The sequence below is a fragment of the Sitophilus oryzae genome, unplaced genomic scaffold (assembly GCF_002938485.1).
Source record: "Sitophilus oryzae breed Bouriz unplaced genomic scaffold, Soryzae_2.0 scaffold_111_pilon_pilon, whole genome shotgun sequence".
Taxonomy (NCBI): domain Eukaryota; kingdom Metazoa; phylum Arthropoda; class Insecta; order Coleoptera; family Curculionidae; genus Sitophilus; species Sitophilus oryzae.
The window spans coordinates 7,696,851-7,713,789 of NW_022145749.1; the positions used below are offsets into that span (position 1 = coordinate 7,696,851).

The window sequence follows — 16,939 nt, forward strand, 5'->3', positions numbered from 1 at the left end:
CATTTTTGTCTTCCAGGTTCTTGAGTTCCGCTATAAGTTGGTTTCCACTTGGGAAGCTGAATGATTCTGGTCCAGTTCGTGGAATGTTCGCTCCTTTTCTAGCTAGATCGTTTGCTTTTTCATTGTCTTCTATCTCTTGGTGGGCTGGCAGTGCTGGCACTCAAACTAGAAGGACTTTACTTATTTTTTTACCTAATTTGTTCAGCTTCAATGGGCATTCTTTCGAATTGATAATTACTGAGTTGGTCGATTTAGGGTGGCTGCAACGACGTCCCATAATCCTGCTGTTAAAACTTAACTGCTGGTTTTTATATATAAAAACCAATTGTTATATTTTAACAGTAGGATTACGGGATGTCGTTGCAGCCACCCTTAATGTTTAAGGCTGCTTGACTATCGGATAAGATGGATATTACTTGTTTCCGACCCTTCCTATCTAAGATAAGTTGTAAGCATCATTCAATAGTGTAGATTTCTGCTTGAAAGATGCTGGAGTAGGTGCCGATTGGTTCGGAGTATTTAAGTTTTCGATCCAAATACTTCTTTCGGCCCAAATACTCATAACTGACAGGTAAAGTAAAACATTATGTATACTTACGCATAATGTAAATAAATGCAGGTATACATCTAAAGCAGTATCGTATTTTAATTTAATTTTCGGAAAATAATTAAATGTTATTATTATTTTAGAGAAAATATGTATTACATTAAAAATACGACACAAAATACACAATTGAATTTCATCTATTAAAACATTTTGACAAAATCTATAGGTATGAGTCAATTGACAAGTTTTGTTCTTTGCAATTTTGCAGATAAGATGAAATTGATTACTTTCATCTGGCTGACGCTGTACAATACATACTCATCTATAAAAATAAAGACAATCAAAGTCCAAAATTAATTCTTTTTAGCACTATTAGTGACAATTACTGAGTCAATTGAAAAAATATTGTCATAGAAACGAACACACAAGTCTATTGTTAATTTTCGTTACCTGTTGCTAGAAGTAGCAATAAATGTTATTTTCGAATGAATTATTCATATTTACACGTATTTTCACATATTATGTATATTATTAGATACCATAAAATTGCTAAGCATATGACTCACGACTCACAATACTTAATATAAGGTATTATTGAACACATGGCTCGATCTGCTATTGTCTACAATGTATATTTGAACACATCATCATCACAGTCATCACTGAACAACCATGTCGTTAGACAGGGTGAGTTTTAAATAAGTACACATATTTTTAAGGGTAGCATATTTCGACCCCAGAAACGTCTATGAGTATACAGGAAAATTCTGCTCAATAAGGAATAGGTCACACAACATTTCACATAAACAGAAATAGAATGTATATTCTCCCATACCAGGTGGTGCGTCGTCTTTGGAACCATAGGAAATCCCATGCAGATTTTGAACTAGTTAAATATATTGGCTCCCCTATTGATTTTACAGCGAAGTCGTAAATAGGGTTTTTAAAGTTAAGGTCTTGGTATGCTGAAAACACATATACCGAATGGGTGGATGTAAACTAATTTAATTTAAATTAATTTTTTGTTAGGAAAAAGTTGCCCCCAGAATTAAAAAACAAGACACATTATTTCGTAACGCTCTTTGTACTGGGCTAAAGCTAGAAATTGAAATTACCCTTTTTTAAGTTTAAATGATTCTGAAAGTTTAAATGTCTTTCACATAACACAACTTAAACGCCAAAAATTAAACCGCAGTCAACTGAGACATAAATCAATCATTTGATCAGTTGACATAATTTATCGTGTTTAGACGGCCATATTAGATTCATACGAAATGGATTCGACTCGATCAGTTGGCTCGTGTAAACGCACCTTTAAGGTTACAACTAAAAGTTTGCGCCAAATGCCGCCAAGCTATGACAAAATTTACTAAGATTACTTAATACAATAATTGTTATGAGTGAATTTATGCTAATGCAACATTGATTGGTATTCACAGTAAAGAATGATGAAACAGAGGATATTACAATTCATAATTATTAATTATTTCTACCATATTTGTAATAATTTCAAAATATTTTTTTTTCGTCGAGTATTATTAATTTCAAAAGAAAATGTTTATTAATTTTTGCTTTATAACATTAAAATATATGTTTTTATTTCAGGTTAATGTAGCAGTTTACTATGAATCTCTATGTCCAGATTCCAGAGCATTCATTACCAAACAACTTTACCCAGCACTCCAAGGAAATCTGTCAAAATACGTGAATCTAACGTTAGTTCCATATGGAAAAACCACGGTAAGTAATGGCATTGATAAATAAGAGTTTTTAAAATTACTATTTCCTTTCAGTATATCTTATAAGTAGTTGATTTCATTTTGATGGCATGCGACCTTGGCACTATAATTGAAATTCTATGATGAACAACTAAAGAAACTTCTTGTTGATGTTTATATCGCATTAAACTAGATTTTAATCTGAATGTTATACAAATGAGAACATGTTAATTTTGTTATCCACTGAATGATAAAATACACAGAGGAATATTAAATCTACTATCTACTGTAGACCGAAAAAAAAGACAGCTGGGGAATGAGAATCGATGATAATTTTGACGAGTTCAATTTCTAGACGTCATTTTATATAATACTTGTCAAAAATTAACACCAATTATAGAAAGATAAAAAATGAATAGAACGTTTCCAGATACACAAAAAATCTATTTCCAAAGAAATATTTTTTCTCGAGTTTTAAACTCCACCATATTTAAAAATCATTTTTACTCTATATAAAAATAAATTACAACTTTCTTAAAAAAACGTACTCTTCTTCATTAAAAGATAAAGAAGAGTACGGGCCAAGCAAATGACGTCTAGAGCTTGATCTCGCCAAAATTATAATCGATTGTCATTCCCCAGCCATCTTTAACACCGTTATTTTTCGATCGTATTGTATAATCTATTACCTACTTCTACTAGTATATTTATAAAAACATATTTTTAAAACGTGCTATGTTATAAACCGCATATTCACCCTGTATAGTTTTATTTACAACATAAAATAATATTAACACGCCTTAAGTTCACTAGCTCTTAACTTACATCATTACATACCATACTGTATGTAACTGGAAAGTTGAGTTTAACTAGGATATGACTAAAGGCAATTAAGTATATCTACCTACTGAAATTACATTAAACCATGCAGGGACAAGAGATAAATCTTTGTATAGATATACAGTGTGATAAAAAAGTTTAATAAGAAATTTTGAAATTCTTCGGGTTAGTTCATAGGGTAATTACAGGTATATTAGAATTTATTTAATAGTCAAGTACGTTTGACTTTCTTGCCATGTAAACAAAAAGCAATTGAATATATAATGAATAACAAATAATATATACCGCAAAACCTTAGTGAAAAGACCTTAGTCATGGTTTAAATACCTCATAAAGAAGAACCTTGTAATAAAAATGTAATTCTTACTTCGATTGAAACAGAAAAAAACCGCAAAGTAGCCAAACACAAGGTACTGTTTGTTAATTGTAGTAAATAATGGTGCTAAAGTAGCATAAAATACAGAAAAATAAAAATATTATTTATACAGGAAAACTAGCTGATACAGCTAACCGTACCGCCTACAATGAAAGTTTTTTTTCTTGTCAATCTTGAATCTTCAAAATCTGTTTCAATCTGACCAATCGATTTGAAAGTTCCTGTATTTTGTTTTCTTATTTTTGTTTGTATTTCGATAGAAGTATTTTCCATGTATCTCAAGATCTATCTACATTGGAAAAATGTTATTTTCTCACCATTTTTTGTTGAATTCATATTTTATAATGTCTAGTATAAATTATTACAAATAAACTACAAGCGTTCATCAGGTGAGTAATAATTATATGTATTAAAAATTATCATTTCTATACTAGTTCAGTAATATTGTGGTTCAAATTGTGATATATCCGACAAAATTCATAAAGTTTTCAAAATTGATGGAAATAATCAGGACATCATATGTATTAATAAACTGAATAGTTCACACCCCTAAATAGTGTGTGTCATCCCCCAGGACATCGTTTCTACCCCAATTTTGAGTTTTTTTTAATAAAAATTTTTCTCGGCAACGGTGCACTTCTCGACAAAAATACCTATATAGAAAATTGTTCTTCATAAAATTCTCTATCAAAAAGATAATTACACTTTTTTCTAAAGTTAATAATAAAGTGGCAACTAGTGCGCAAATATAAGGGTTGGTTATGACTAGCACTATCTGCAGTTCAATCTAATTTAAAGTTTAATGTTTAACGCTAACAAAAAGCAGTAACCACTAAATTATACTTAGGATTTTAATATACGTTTTTCTCTCACACTCCTCTACCCCTATAAAAAGGGTGATTTGTACTTATTTCCACATCACCCTAGAGGTAAAGTATTTGATGCGTTTTTTTTAAAGTGGTATCCCCTGTAGCCTAATCCACTAATTATCAAATGTTAAAGATGGGATTTTATTTAAAAGTTTAAAAGTGCGTCGTGCAAATCGTCTAAAGCCGATATCTAGTTTTAGCAATCCAATGAAAATTAATGCCAATGATGTTCAAGTTGACTCAACATTACTATTTCAAAGAATTATTTGCACCGTTCTTTCTAGCCTGGAGTTAAAAAAGTGCTTTTGTTTCGAATTAGCTTCAGTAACTCTTTCTCTTTTCGATGCGAAAGGCCTAATGAGGAAAACTAATAAAGCAGCTTTATACCAGATTGTCAATAAAGTTCCAAAACGAGACCATATTTTTGAAAACAGCGAGTATGTCATTGATGGAGGATATTTGCTTCGCCGCGTAATATGGCCAAAAAAGGGGCATTTAACATTGTTTACAAAGCTTACGTTAGTTACATTAAAAAACATTATGGAAATAGAGTAACTGTCGTGTTCGATGGTTATATGGAAAATGGAAACAGCACAAAGAGCCTAGAACGACAGAGGCGGCTACTTCAAAGAAGCTGTCCTTAATCACAGAACTAGTAAACAAATTTAGGAAAGAAGGTATAGAAGTATTTGTTGCTGCGGATGACGCCGATTTATTAATAATTCAAACTGCTATAGAAAAATCCAATAATTGCAATACAACTGTTATAGTGGGGCAAGATATTGACCTGCTAGTTCTTCTGATTGCACTTTCTCCCTCTGACAAAGATATTAAATTTTTAAAAGAAAAACAGGGTAATAGTTGCAAAAGAATTTACAGTTCTCAAGATTTACAATCCGCAACTTTATTATATATACCTTTATACTTTACCTCTAGGATGATGTGGAAATAAGTACAAATCACCTTTTTGATAATTTTATGTACTACACATGTTGCAATATTATCAAGATAATATGCTTTAGTGGTTACTGCTTTTTGTTAACCTTAAACATTAAACTTTAAATTAGATTGAACTGCAGATAGTGCTAGTCATAACCAACCCTTATATTTGCGCCCTATTTGCCACTTTATTATTTACTTTAGAAAAAAAGTGTAATTATCTTTTTGATAGAGAATTTTATGAAGAACAATTTCCTATATAGGTATTTTTGTCAAGAATTGCACCGTTGCCGAGATTATCTAAAAAAAAACTCAAAATGGGGGTAGAAACGATGTCCTGGGGGATGACGCACACTATTTAGGAGTGGGAACTTTTCGGTTTAGTAATCCTCATGCTATCCCCAACATACTTACCAATTTTCAAAACTTTCTGAATTTTGTCGGGTTTAAATCGTAATATTACTGGATTATACCTAATAGGGTGGCTCGTTAGAGAGAGGAAATCCAATATCGTCGTTGTTGATCACAGATATGAAAAAATGTTTTATACAAGGTAAGTCTTAAATAAGTGCAAATATTTTTAGGGCTGGTAAATCTCGATAAAAATAAACATTTATTTTTCTTTAGTGTTTGTCAAATAAGTTCAAAATAACCGAGTTACTTTACTTTGAAAATTTCCGAAAAAAATGATTTTTTGCTTAAATTTTGAGAACCACTGGAACTTTTCTGGGTTTTCTTTCTTGTAAATTTAATCTACTATCTATATTGCTATATTATCAATAGATTATGTTTTTTAACTAAAAACTAACAAAATTTTCAAAACATTCCGAATTTTTAAAAATATTTTCGCGAAAATCGTGTTTCGGGGTCGAAATATACTATCCCTAAAAATATTTGCATTTATTTAAGACTCAACCTGTATAAATGTTGCATGGATTATAAAGGTGCATATCCAAAAAAATATTGTTTTATAGAGGGTGTCCAAAAAAATAATGAGAAAGACATTTTAAATTGCAACCCCATTTTTCTCTACAAAATTGGATTCAGCATAAAATGTTGCAATAATCATTTTTTCTTTTCATTTCTAATCGTGACTTTGTAGATTTCAGCAAGAAGCAGCTTTTCTCTAATTTTATTTTGATTTACAAAATCCTTGTACCTACTGTGTTGTCTTTAGTGTGTATACTTATATGGCACACCGTGTATAAGATATTGCATTAAAAAATGCAATTTTGATATGTATAACTTTTTTGAAACACACTGTAGAGCTCCAAATAATTTCAATACATAAATAAACCTATACAGGGTGAATCTCAACTAAGTGCAAATATTTTCAGTGCTGGTAGATCTCGAGAAAAGAAAAATAATTTCTCTTTACCGTTTTTCAAGTCCAAAATAACGAGTTAATTAAGAGTTATTTTACTTTGAAAATTTAAAAAATATGATTTTTTCTTAAATTTTGAGAACTGCTGGAGTTTTTCCTGAGTTTTTGTTTTTCTAAATTTTATGTACTACACATGTTGCAATATTATCAAGATAATATGGATATTTGCTTCGCCGCGTAATATGGCCAAAAAAAGGGACATTTAACATTGTTTACAAAGCTTACGTTAGTTACATTAAAAAACATTATGGAAATAGAGTAACTGTCGTGTTCGATGGTTATATGGAAAATGAAAACAGCACAAAGAGCCTAGAACGACAGAGGCGGCTACTTCAAAGAAGCTGTCCTTAATCACAGAACTAGCACAGATTAAGTATCCTATAAGTATACAGATAAAAATCTTGTCCCTAATTCGTGGTACGAAAATTGTTTTTTATGACGATGTGCAAACGAGTCAAATTTCCTGTGCGCAAAAATAAACTCGCGTAAAATAACAATAAACAGCGTAATAGAGAGATATCGCTAAACCGAATAGCGTGCATGGACGTTAATAAGGCCAGGTATTATTTCCTTTACGTGAGGTGGTATTAACTCTCTTCATTTATAGTTATCGGATCGGAAAGAATTCTGATCGCGTCGCGTCCGCTATGTAAACTTAACCTAACTTTGAATTTAAAACTTTGAAATTGTTTTGTTTACTAGGTATTTTAAAACTAAAGGGCTAAAGTGCTTATTTCCAGTGCTTTATTGTTCAACGTCTGCCAGTGGGTTTAGGGCAACAAGCAACAAATTCTCTTAGAAAGGCTAAGTTGTCATCTGCTGTAAACCTAAGACTCTTTATAGGTTCTTTAGTATTGGAAGAGGTGAAATCCATATTTTGAGCCATATTTATTTAATTAAAACTAATCCCAGCTACTTAAATGTCAAATTACCTAATAAAACTAAAGCAATAATTCAAAACAATTCAAACATAAAACCTAAAATAAAAGATCTCGCCGGCCGGCTCTGGTTGTCAAATACCCGCACATGCCCATTTTTTTAAGCAATTTTTAAACGTTATCAGAGGTTATTTAGAAAGAGCGCTTGGTGTAATTGATCCGCAAATTACGTCAGGCGGTAACGTTATTAGTGGGTGTTGCGTTAAAAATTGACTCGCGCATGTCGTAACCACGATAAAGTACGCGTAAATACTGGATGACGCTATTCGGTTTTCCGATATCTCTCTAATAACTGTGCCGGTCAGGCGCTGTGCACAATTTTAGACGCCATAAGTGGGCGTGCTATGTGCGCAAACTAGTCACCTAACTAGTGCCCGTTCCGAAAATTGGAACCACGAAAAACAATAAAGAAAAAACAAAGATTATAATCTGTATAATCTTTGGAACTAGTAAACTAATTTAGGAAAGAAGGTATAGAAGTATTTGTTGCTGCGGATGACGCCGATTTATTAATAATTCAAACTGCTATAGAAAAGTCCAATAATTGCAATACAACTGTTATAGTCGGGCAAGATATTGACCTGCTAGTTCTTCTGATTGCACTTTCTCCCTCTGACAAAGATATCAAATTTTTAAAAGAAAAACAGGGTAATACTTGCAAAAGGATTTACAGTTCTCAAGATTTAAAATCCGCAACTTTATTATATATATACCTTTATACTTTACCTCTAGGGTGATGTGGAAATAAGTACAAATCACCTTTTTGATAATTTTATGTACTACACATGTTGCAATATTATCAAGATAATATGCTTTAACAAAAAAATCGCGAGAAAAATTTCGCAGACCTGTTTCTGGGGGTCGAAATATACCACCCTAAAAATATTTGCACTTATTTAAACGACTTAATAAATATCTAACATTCAGACTAAGCACCAATTTAGAAATATTACGCCTATTTTAAGCTCAAGAATCTAATATGTTAAAGAGAATTCTTGAAAATAATAAAAGACACAAACATTTGAAGCAATGCTGAATTATTCAAATAACTATCCTCCGTTTTCCTTAAGCTCATAAAGTCTCCTTTTGATGTTTTATATGGAAACGTCGACTATATTGCATTAAATCACTCTAATGTAATCAAATAATCAAATCACGTGAATTCACGCGATAGAAGGTTATTCTTTTTGAATATTTAGCACGATATCCTTCAACATTACTTCTAAAAATAAGGTGTAAAGTATTTTTTGAAAAAATACATCCGCTATAAAAGTATATTATAGATATCAAATACATAAAGTTTTAAAAAGTAAAAATAAATATTATAATAACTATTTTAGTAATATTCTTCAGACGTAATGGAGAAAGTCCCATATGTTCTTGCTACCCAAACCGCTCTATATTTGTCAACATATGGTTTCGTCTCAAATTAGTCTGGTCTCCAACTGTTAATATAATTACTTTCTTATTGAAAAATAAGGTCTAGACAAATACCGAATGATCCAAAAAAAACGGCGTGCAGTTGACTTGAAAATGACGATCAGTGACGTATTTTAAAGTCATCTCTGACGCCGTTTTTTTATCGTATCGTATATACCACGACAAATACTTTAAAATAGGAAGCATACAGTTTTGTATAATTAAGTTTACTTAATACTATTATTTATAAACTTAAAATAAAAAATAAATAAATTATAGTAGTTGTAGTAAATGGAAATAAATAGAACATTTACCGAAAAAATATGAATTTCAAATGTTTTTGGTAGTATATGTTTTGTCGTTTCGTCTAAAATACTATATACCGGGTGCGTCTCAAAACTAGATTTGGTATGTTATTATATTACATATATTAGGATTGATTGACGTATTCAATTGTTTTTGGTCACTTCCTGATTCACCGGAAACGACTATAACTTTTGATTTTTAAATGGCACCCTCGGTATCTTTTTACTTTATTCGATAGAAAGATAGAAAATGATAGGTACTCTGAATAGAATGACGTATAATATGTCAACTTTTGACATTCTCACTTAAAAAAATTGTATTTTAAATTTCAATCTAGAGTGCCATGCATGGCTATGTTAAAAACACTAATTTTTAATAAGGGAGCCTTGGAAAAATAGGTCTGATTCGTTGTATGATGTTTTTAGTATCTTGTCCTGGACTGTCCCAAATCGTATTTTTAATCATATCTCAATTTTTTCAATAGGAACGAGGGTGGCTCATTAGCATATTTGGAAAAAGCATTTTATTACGAATAATTTGATACCACACACTTGGTATTTCGAGTCAAATTGACGTTATGAACAGCATGCTACAATTTCAAATAAACCATATGCGAAAATGTCAGAAGTTGACATATGATATGTCATTCTATTCAGAGTGTCATTTTCTATCGAATAGAGTAAAAAAATACCAAGGGTGTCATTTAAAATTCTAAAGTTTTAGTAATTTCAGGTGAAACAGGAAGTGACCAAAAACAATTGAATAAATCAATCAATCCTAATTTATGTCATATACTAACATACCAAATCTCGTTTTTTTATCTGAAAAAATAAAAGTAATAGAGGTGAGCCACTTTTGAGACGCACCCGGTATATAAGTTTTGTCTATATATTCTATATTTTTAGTTATAACAAATATGTATTTAGAAAGTATACCTACGTTCGTATACAAAACGTAAATATTTTCTATCTGAAACATGTAACTAATTAACACACCGTTTAACCAACCGCTGATAAAGCTATCGTGATTCATTTTTTAATAATTGCAACATTACCTGCGTATTTCCCCATATTGTTTTACTCTATCATCATTAAATAAGAATTAAAATTAGGGTCAATATCACTATATTTTTTATATTTTTCAAATACAGTCCAGTGTTGGTTACACAAAAATTGACAAAAAATGATAAAAAAAGAATTAGCGAGTTTTCTTGATTGTTAATAAGTTCAATAGGCCAAGATGCGTTTTTAATAGATTAATTGGTTTAGCGTCAGAATTACTACATAGAACGTTTTATTTTTCCTCTTTCAGATGGAGTTCAAAACAAACGAGTACGAATTCACTTGTCATCATGGTCCAAACGAATGTTACGGTAACAAAATTCAAGCATGCGCTCTTAAGCTGATTGACGGTGGAAGAAGGACCGAAGGGCTTGGATACAACAAGTAAGATTTGTTTACACATGAATGTAAAATAAGTGGAAGAAGGGTTAGTCACCGCGAACTTAAAGATTTATTGTATCTACCTTTTTTGAGTTATAACTCATCATACATGGAGATTCCTGTTATAGGGGACAGGGTATTTCCCATCCTCCTCTGACATCAACTGTTCATCCTACGAGGAGTGAACATCTACTTCCTATAAGGGTATACACCCTTCCACGGTTTGGGGTTTAACCCTCTTTGCCCTTCACAATCGAGGAGCTTGTCTTCGGCTGAGGTACCCTTTAGGTGGAGGCTGGAGGATCTGTCTCCATTTTCTCCATCTCTTTAACTTAGGGTTGCCAACCATCCTCTATTCTAGAGGACGGTCCTCTTTTTGGTCCTCTTTTCTCTCATGTATAGAAAAATCCCTCTTTTTTACACACCAAACTCAAAAGCATAAAATTGTTAGTCAGACAACAATGTGTCTTTCTTGTTAGTTTTTTTATGTTTAATTATTTTTGGAATAAAATTTTGTAAAAATCGTTTATTCTATATATTTTAACAAGTTTTATGTATAAATATTTATAAGAAATAAGAAAGACCGACAACCGCATAACATTTAAATTTCTTTTGGCTAAATTATTGACAATAGTTGGGCGAATTTTCAAAAAATTTTTCGCATATGGTGCTTATTTTTTACCCTCCCGTCCTCTATTTTTTAGTTTGAAAGTGGTCAACCCTAAACCTGATACCGGTGTTATCCCGGATCTATAATAGAGGATATATCTTTCTTTCTCTATTGCCTGCTTCTTGGATTTGAGGGCAATTCCTATTACGAGGACCTGACTATGGCCATCCTTTCTCTAGGTGACTCGCCAAATCAATGTCTTTATGTTTTTTTTGTAAGGAGGTGAAATGCAAATTACGCACGAAGTGTCGGGCTCTCTTAACAAATACCGACTAAAACACCTCCTTTTACGTCTTGGACTTCGTTCGGAACCGTTTAGCACATTACTTCGAGACTAAGTCGGTTTTTTATCGTCCTCGGGCTCGCCTCTGTTTATGGTATCAACGGTTGTCCATGTCGCTTTTCTTCCCCTCAGTATTTTTTCCACATACTTACATTGATATGCGGTTCCAGTTTTCTGGGCTCTGGTGCATTTTTTGAACGACGTTATCAGGGGATAGTTGCCCTTCAAATTCTTCCTCGATATTCCTTCTGTATGCGCTCCACGACCTGTCGCATGTAAAAAACGTATATTCTGCATCGTCATAATCTTCGCAGTAAAGGCATACTGGTGATGTTACCTTTCACATTTTTTCAAAATATGATAAAAAATAGCCGTGGCCGCTAAGAAACCGTGTTGCCTTTGTGTCCAGGTTTACACCGATTTAATAAGTCGCGCAGTCCAGCGACCCCTACTCTCCTCTTCCCACAATCTCTGCCATGCTTCATAAGTCCTGTTCATTTCGTCCTTTTTAACTTATTTCTGGTTCAATTCGGTTCTTCTTTGGTATATGGCATACCGTTCTCTGGCAAGAAGAGCTATAGAGATGCTATCCCTGCGATAACCAGCACTGTAGGTTCGGAAACTGTGCGGTAAGATGAAGCTACCCTGAGTGCTGCCTGTTTCGGCACTTGAGCCAAACGTTTTCTATACTTTTCCTTTGAGAGAGCTACTATCCAAATCTCAGCGCCATATAGAAGGACCGATTGAACAGTTGACATCAATAAACGCCGTTTACTTGACTTGGGTCTACTGGTGTTGGCCATAAGTCTAATCAGTGCTGTGACACCTTTAGCGGCCTTGACTGCGGTCATTTTTATCTGTTCTCAGAAGGTCATTTTACTGTCTATGGTGATGCCAAGATATTTTACTGTTGGTTTTGATGTAACTAGCTCTTCCCCTACGTAGATGTCCTTACATTGAAGTTCTGACAAAGCTGGTGATACACCCATGATACACCGCAAGCGTAAGTCGGTCCACTTTTACAGAGCCCCGCAAGAGACGAGAATAGGTTGAGGTTGCCCCCTGGTGCCCCAAGGTTGAGACCAGTAGAGGCTAGTCTTCTATCTAGCCGCGCATCCCTTTGACCTGGTTCCGCCATCGTAGGATTTAGGTTTTTGATGAGGTGGTCTCCTCTTGGGCCTGGCGGTTAAGCCAAGACTCCCTATACTTTAAAATATCAAAATTAATTATATTTGTCGTTTTTTTGCTAAGTAATCATTTTTTATTTTAAATTGTGTAATTTCAGAGTTGCAACTAGTTTTGTAAACTGTTTAATGGAGAAGGCCAGCCAGAAGACAGATCCCAACAGCTATCCAACCAAGGAATGTGCCGAATCCAACCAAGTGACTAATTTGAACATCATTGAAAATTGTGCTGGACACACTGATGGTAAATATATCTTAGCGTATATCTTGCAGATTTTATGGTGCTCAGTAAAAACACCAATCGCGTGCATATAAAAGGTTTCTCACTAATTTTAATCAGGGAGCATTGAAAAAATACATTTAGGGTAGCTGCAACGACGTCCCGTAATCCTGCTGTTAAAACATAACAATTGGTTTTTATATATAAAAAACAGCTAAAAACCAGTTAAAACGTAACAGCTGGTTTTTATATATAAAAACCAATTGTTATGTTTTAACAGAAGAATTACGGGACGTCGTCGTTGCAGCCACCCTTAATAGTCTAATATTTTTCGTAGCGTTTCCTAGTTAAAAAAGCTTCAATCGTGTTCTTAATTATAAGTCAATTTTACAAATGGAACGAGGGTGGCTCATTAGCATATTTGGAAAATGCATTTTTTAGGAATAATTTGTTACCACATACTTTATTTATAAAAAATGTCTATACCTACAGTACGTCTATCCGTTCTGTAGCTACGGGGTATCCGTGAGAGGGGAAACGATATTCTCTCGATGTTTTTCGTAAAAAAATAGACGACGCGTCCCATCAATAAAAATTCAACAAATTTGCAAGTAGCCAATAAAATGAGTGGGCGGAGCGATTTGCGGTGACGCACTCGTCAAATCGACGTATAAAATATATTGCTGTTTATTTAAATGTTTTTTGTCCGCATTCCTTCATAGACATAGATCCAGCAGATGTACTGTATGTGGCGGATTCATCTCTCCAAAAAAATCCTATATGGGTTTTTCGCCACTGCAAGAAAATCTACAAAATAAAATAGTTATTTTATGTAAACACTTCTGCGTTAATTCCAAACGGAAACTACTTGTAGGTTTAAAGATATACATACATACATACATACAGCCATTACTGGCTGACGAGTATTCGACACACATCAGAAGATGGTCACGCAAGGCGCTTTCTTTCATGAGCTTTTCTATGACTGAAAAGCCCGATACGTGATGTTATCTGCCTACCGCACTCCGGACATTCAAAAATCTCATTGCTTTGTTGCCTCTTTACTTTTTGGTTGTCGCTGTTAAGTGAGTTTACAACTCTTCTCCATTGAGTTCTATTGTGAGCTGCTTCCTCCCACTCATTCTGCATGTTAATCCCCTTTAAGTTTTCGTGGAAAATGTCCTTGTACCTTTTCAGTTGTCCACCCGGCCTCCTCTTACCGTCTACAAGCTCACCGTAAAGCAGAGATTTTGGTATGCGGTTTTCTTGCATTCTGCATACGTGACCAGCCCATCTTAAGCGGGATTTTGTAACCATGACTTCAATACTTTGGCAGTTAGCTTTTTCAAGGACCGATACGTTTGAGACATGATGGAACCACCGGATTCTTAAGAGTTGTCTAAGGTGTCTCTGTTGCAACTTGTTTAATGCGTTCATGTGTCGGCGGTACGGCACCCAGGTTTCACTCCCACTTAACATGGTGGGGATTATAATTGCTCGGTACACTGCAAGTTTAGTTTTTAAAGATATACAAATTTGCCTAACGAACAAAAAAATGCTTAACGTTTCGGAAAGTGTATCTCTTTTCGTCGTCGGAAGCAAAAAAAATACAAAGAATAAAGAAAAAAACTATTTAAAATATTTAAATTCAACTATTCGAGAACACTTTAGTGTTTTAAAACAGATACGTCTACAAAAACCGTTGATCTTCGATGCCATTTGTACAATTAAAATGCGTTCTTAAATGATCAAAAATATAATGTTATAATCAAAATAAGTACCTTAAACTGTCTCCAACCTATAAATATAGATATATGATAAGATTGATCTAAAGAGGTTGAAAAATATAGAATAAACAAAAATTGTAATTCTTAGTTTCTGCGAATTACCGTCTTTTAGGTCAAAATATAAATATTTGCAGTGGAAAAAAAAATCAAATAGGATTTTTTTGGAGAGACTTTACTTATACTAATTTCGAGTCAAATAATTGTCGTTATGAACACATCCATCTAGATTAAAATTTAAAATACTATCTTTAGTAAAAATGTCAAAAGTTGACATAATATGATATATATTTCTATTCATAATGTCATTTTCTATCAAATAAAATAAAAAAAATACTAAAAGAAGAAGAAGTAATTTCCGGTGAAACAGAGGAAGTGACCGCAAATAATTGAATGCGTCAATCAATCCGAATACTAATCACGTACTAACATACCAAATCTCGTTTTTTATCTGAGAAAAATAAAATGATAGAAAATACAATTTACTTGTGCATATATTAAAATGACAGACATAACTGTCACGGTTAGGCCGACTATAACAAGAGTCGGTCTTTTCAAATTAAGTGGAACTACGGTTTTCTAATGATATGGTTATAAAACTATTTTTTTTTTCAGGATCAAACTATTTGGCAAACCTTGGATCCCTTACGAAAGCTTTACAAGATCCTTTGAAATCCGTCCCAACAGTCGTCTTCAACCAACAACTGAAAGCCCAAGATAACTCCCTGGCTCAGAGCAATTTTGTCAAAGCATTGTGCAGTTACATCCAAGGACAGAAACCCAACGAATGCAACGGAGTTGACACGATCAAAATGTCACTTGGACTTTTAGTAATCATGTCTCTAATCACCAAATTCTTAAACTAAGTCCAAACTACGTTCAAAATCCAAAACATATCGAATATTTTTACACCTATCCGTCTTTTTAATTATATTTTTACAAATTTGGTCTTTTTTGTACTTATTTCTTTTTTATGATCTTCGATGCCATTTGTACACTTAAAATGCCTTCTTAAATGACCAAAAAATATAATGTTATAATCAAAATAAGTACCTTAAACTGTCTCCAACCTATAAATATAGATATAGGATTGATCTAAAGAGATTGTAAAATATAGAATAAACAAAAATTGTAATTCTTAATTTCTGTGAATTACTGTCTTTTAGGTCAAAATATAAATAGTATTTAATTTTAAAATGAAATGTATTTTAAAAACCTCTAGAATTATGATCTTATTTTTAATAAAGAAATACATAATAAATTTATTTATACTTTTTATTTGAAGTAAGAAGAAGTTTGAAGTTCTTAAGATACTAATGTTAGCATCTTAAATTTCAACAATCATCAACTTTACGCTGATGAGAAGTTAACAGGAATCAACTGTTCTTTAGCTAATGGAAGCCACCTTGACTTGCAATTTGATTAAGTTGTCTGACATAATTGACAGTTCTAGAAAATCCAAATAGTCCAGGCTGTGCTCTGATTGTAACAAGATTGTAACTCAGCATATATTTGCTAGTCTGAACCAAGGATACTATAGAGATAAGGATAGTTCGATTCCTATCTTCCTGTACTGTCAGTTTTTTTACGTTTTCTAGGGACCGAGTTGAAGTTCGCGCTAAAGATTTTAGACAGTGACAGTTATTTTTGCGTTTGACGGACAACCGCACAGTGCGGCGGAAGATAAATCTAGCGGGACAAAACCGTTTGGTTAGAAATAAGCCAAAAATGTGTACTGATAAGAATAAATAGTAGACATTTCAATTGATATAAAAATGCATGAATTATTTTTTGGTCGTATATATTCTTTGTATTTCGATACATTTTCATCAACCAACCATATAATATCGCTCCTGAGATTTTGTCCCGCTAGAATAACCATCCGCCGCACTGTGGAGCGCTGGTCCCTGCGTGACGTAAGCGGCGATTTGACTACGATAGCGGCGGGTGACTACGATAGCGGCGATTTGACGCGATCGAACAGTTCTTTAGAATATATACAGTCCTCGAGTCTGAACAT

General features: G+C 33.1%; 1 protein-coding gene across 1 annotated transcript in view; it reads left to right on the forward strand.

Annotated features, from left to right (window-relative positions):
- Nucleotides 1–16,184, forward strand: part of LOC115884918 (GILT-like protein 1) — a 31,215-nt gene extending 15,031 nt beyond the window's left edge. Inside the window, exons 2-5 of the mRNA XM_030903645.1 lie at nucleotides 2,153–2,287; nucleotides 10,648–10,781; nucleotides 13,017–13,159; nucleotides 15,535–16,184. Coding sequence (XP_030759505.1) covers nucleotides 2,153–2,287; nucleotides 10,648–10,781; nucleotides 13,017–13,159; nucleotides 15,535–15,785 — 663 coding nt within the window. The 3' untranslated portion in view covers nucleotides 15,786–16,184. The remainder of the gene's footprint in view (nucleotides 1–2,152; nucleotides 2,288–10,647; nucleotides 10,782–13,016; nucleotides 13,160–15,534) is intronic.
- Nucleotides 16,185–16,939: the final 755 nt, after the last annotated feature.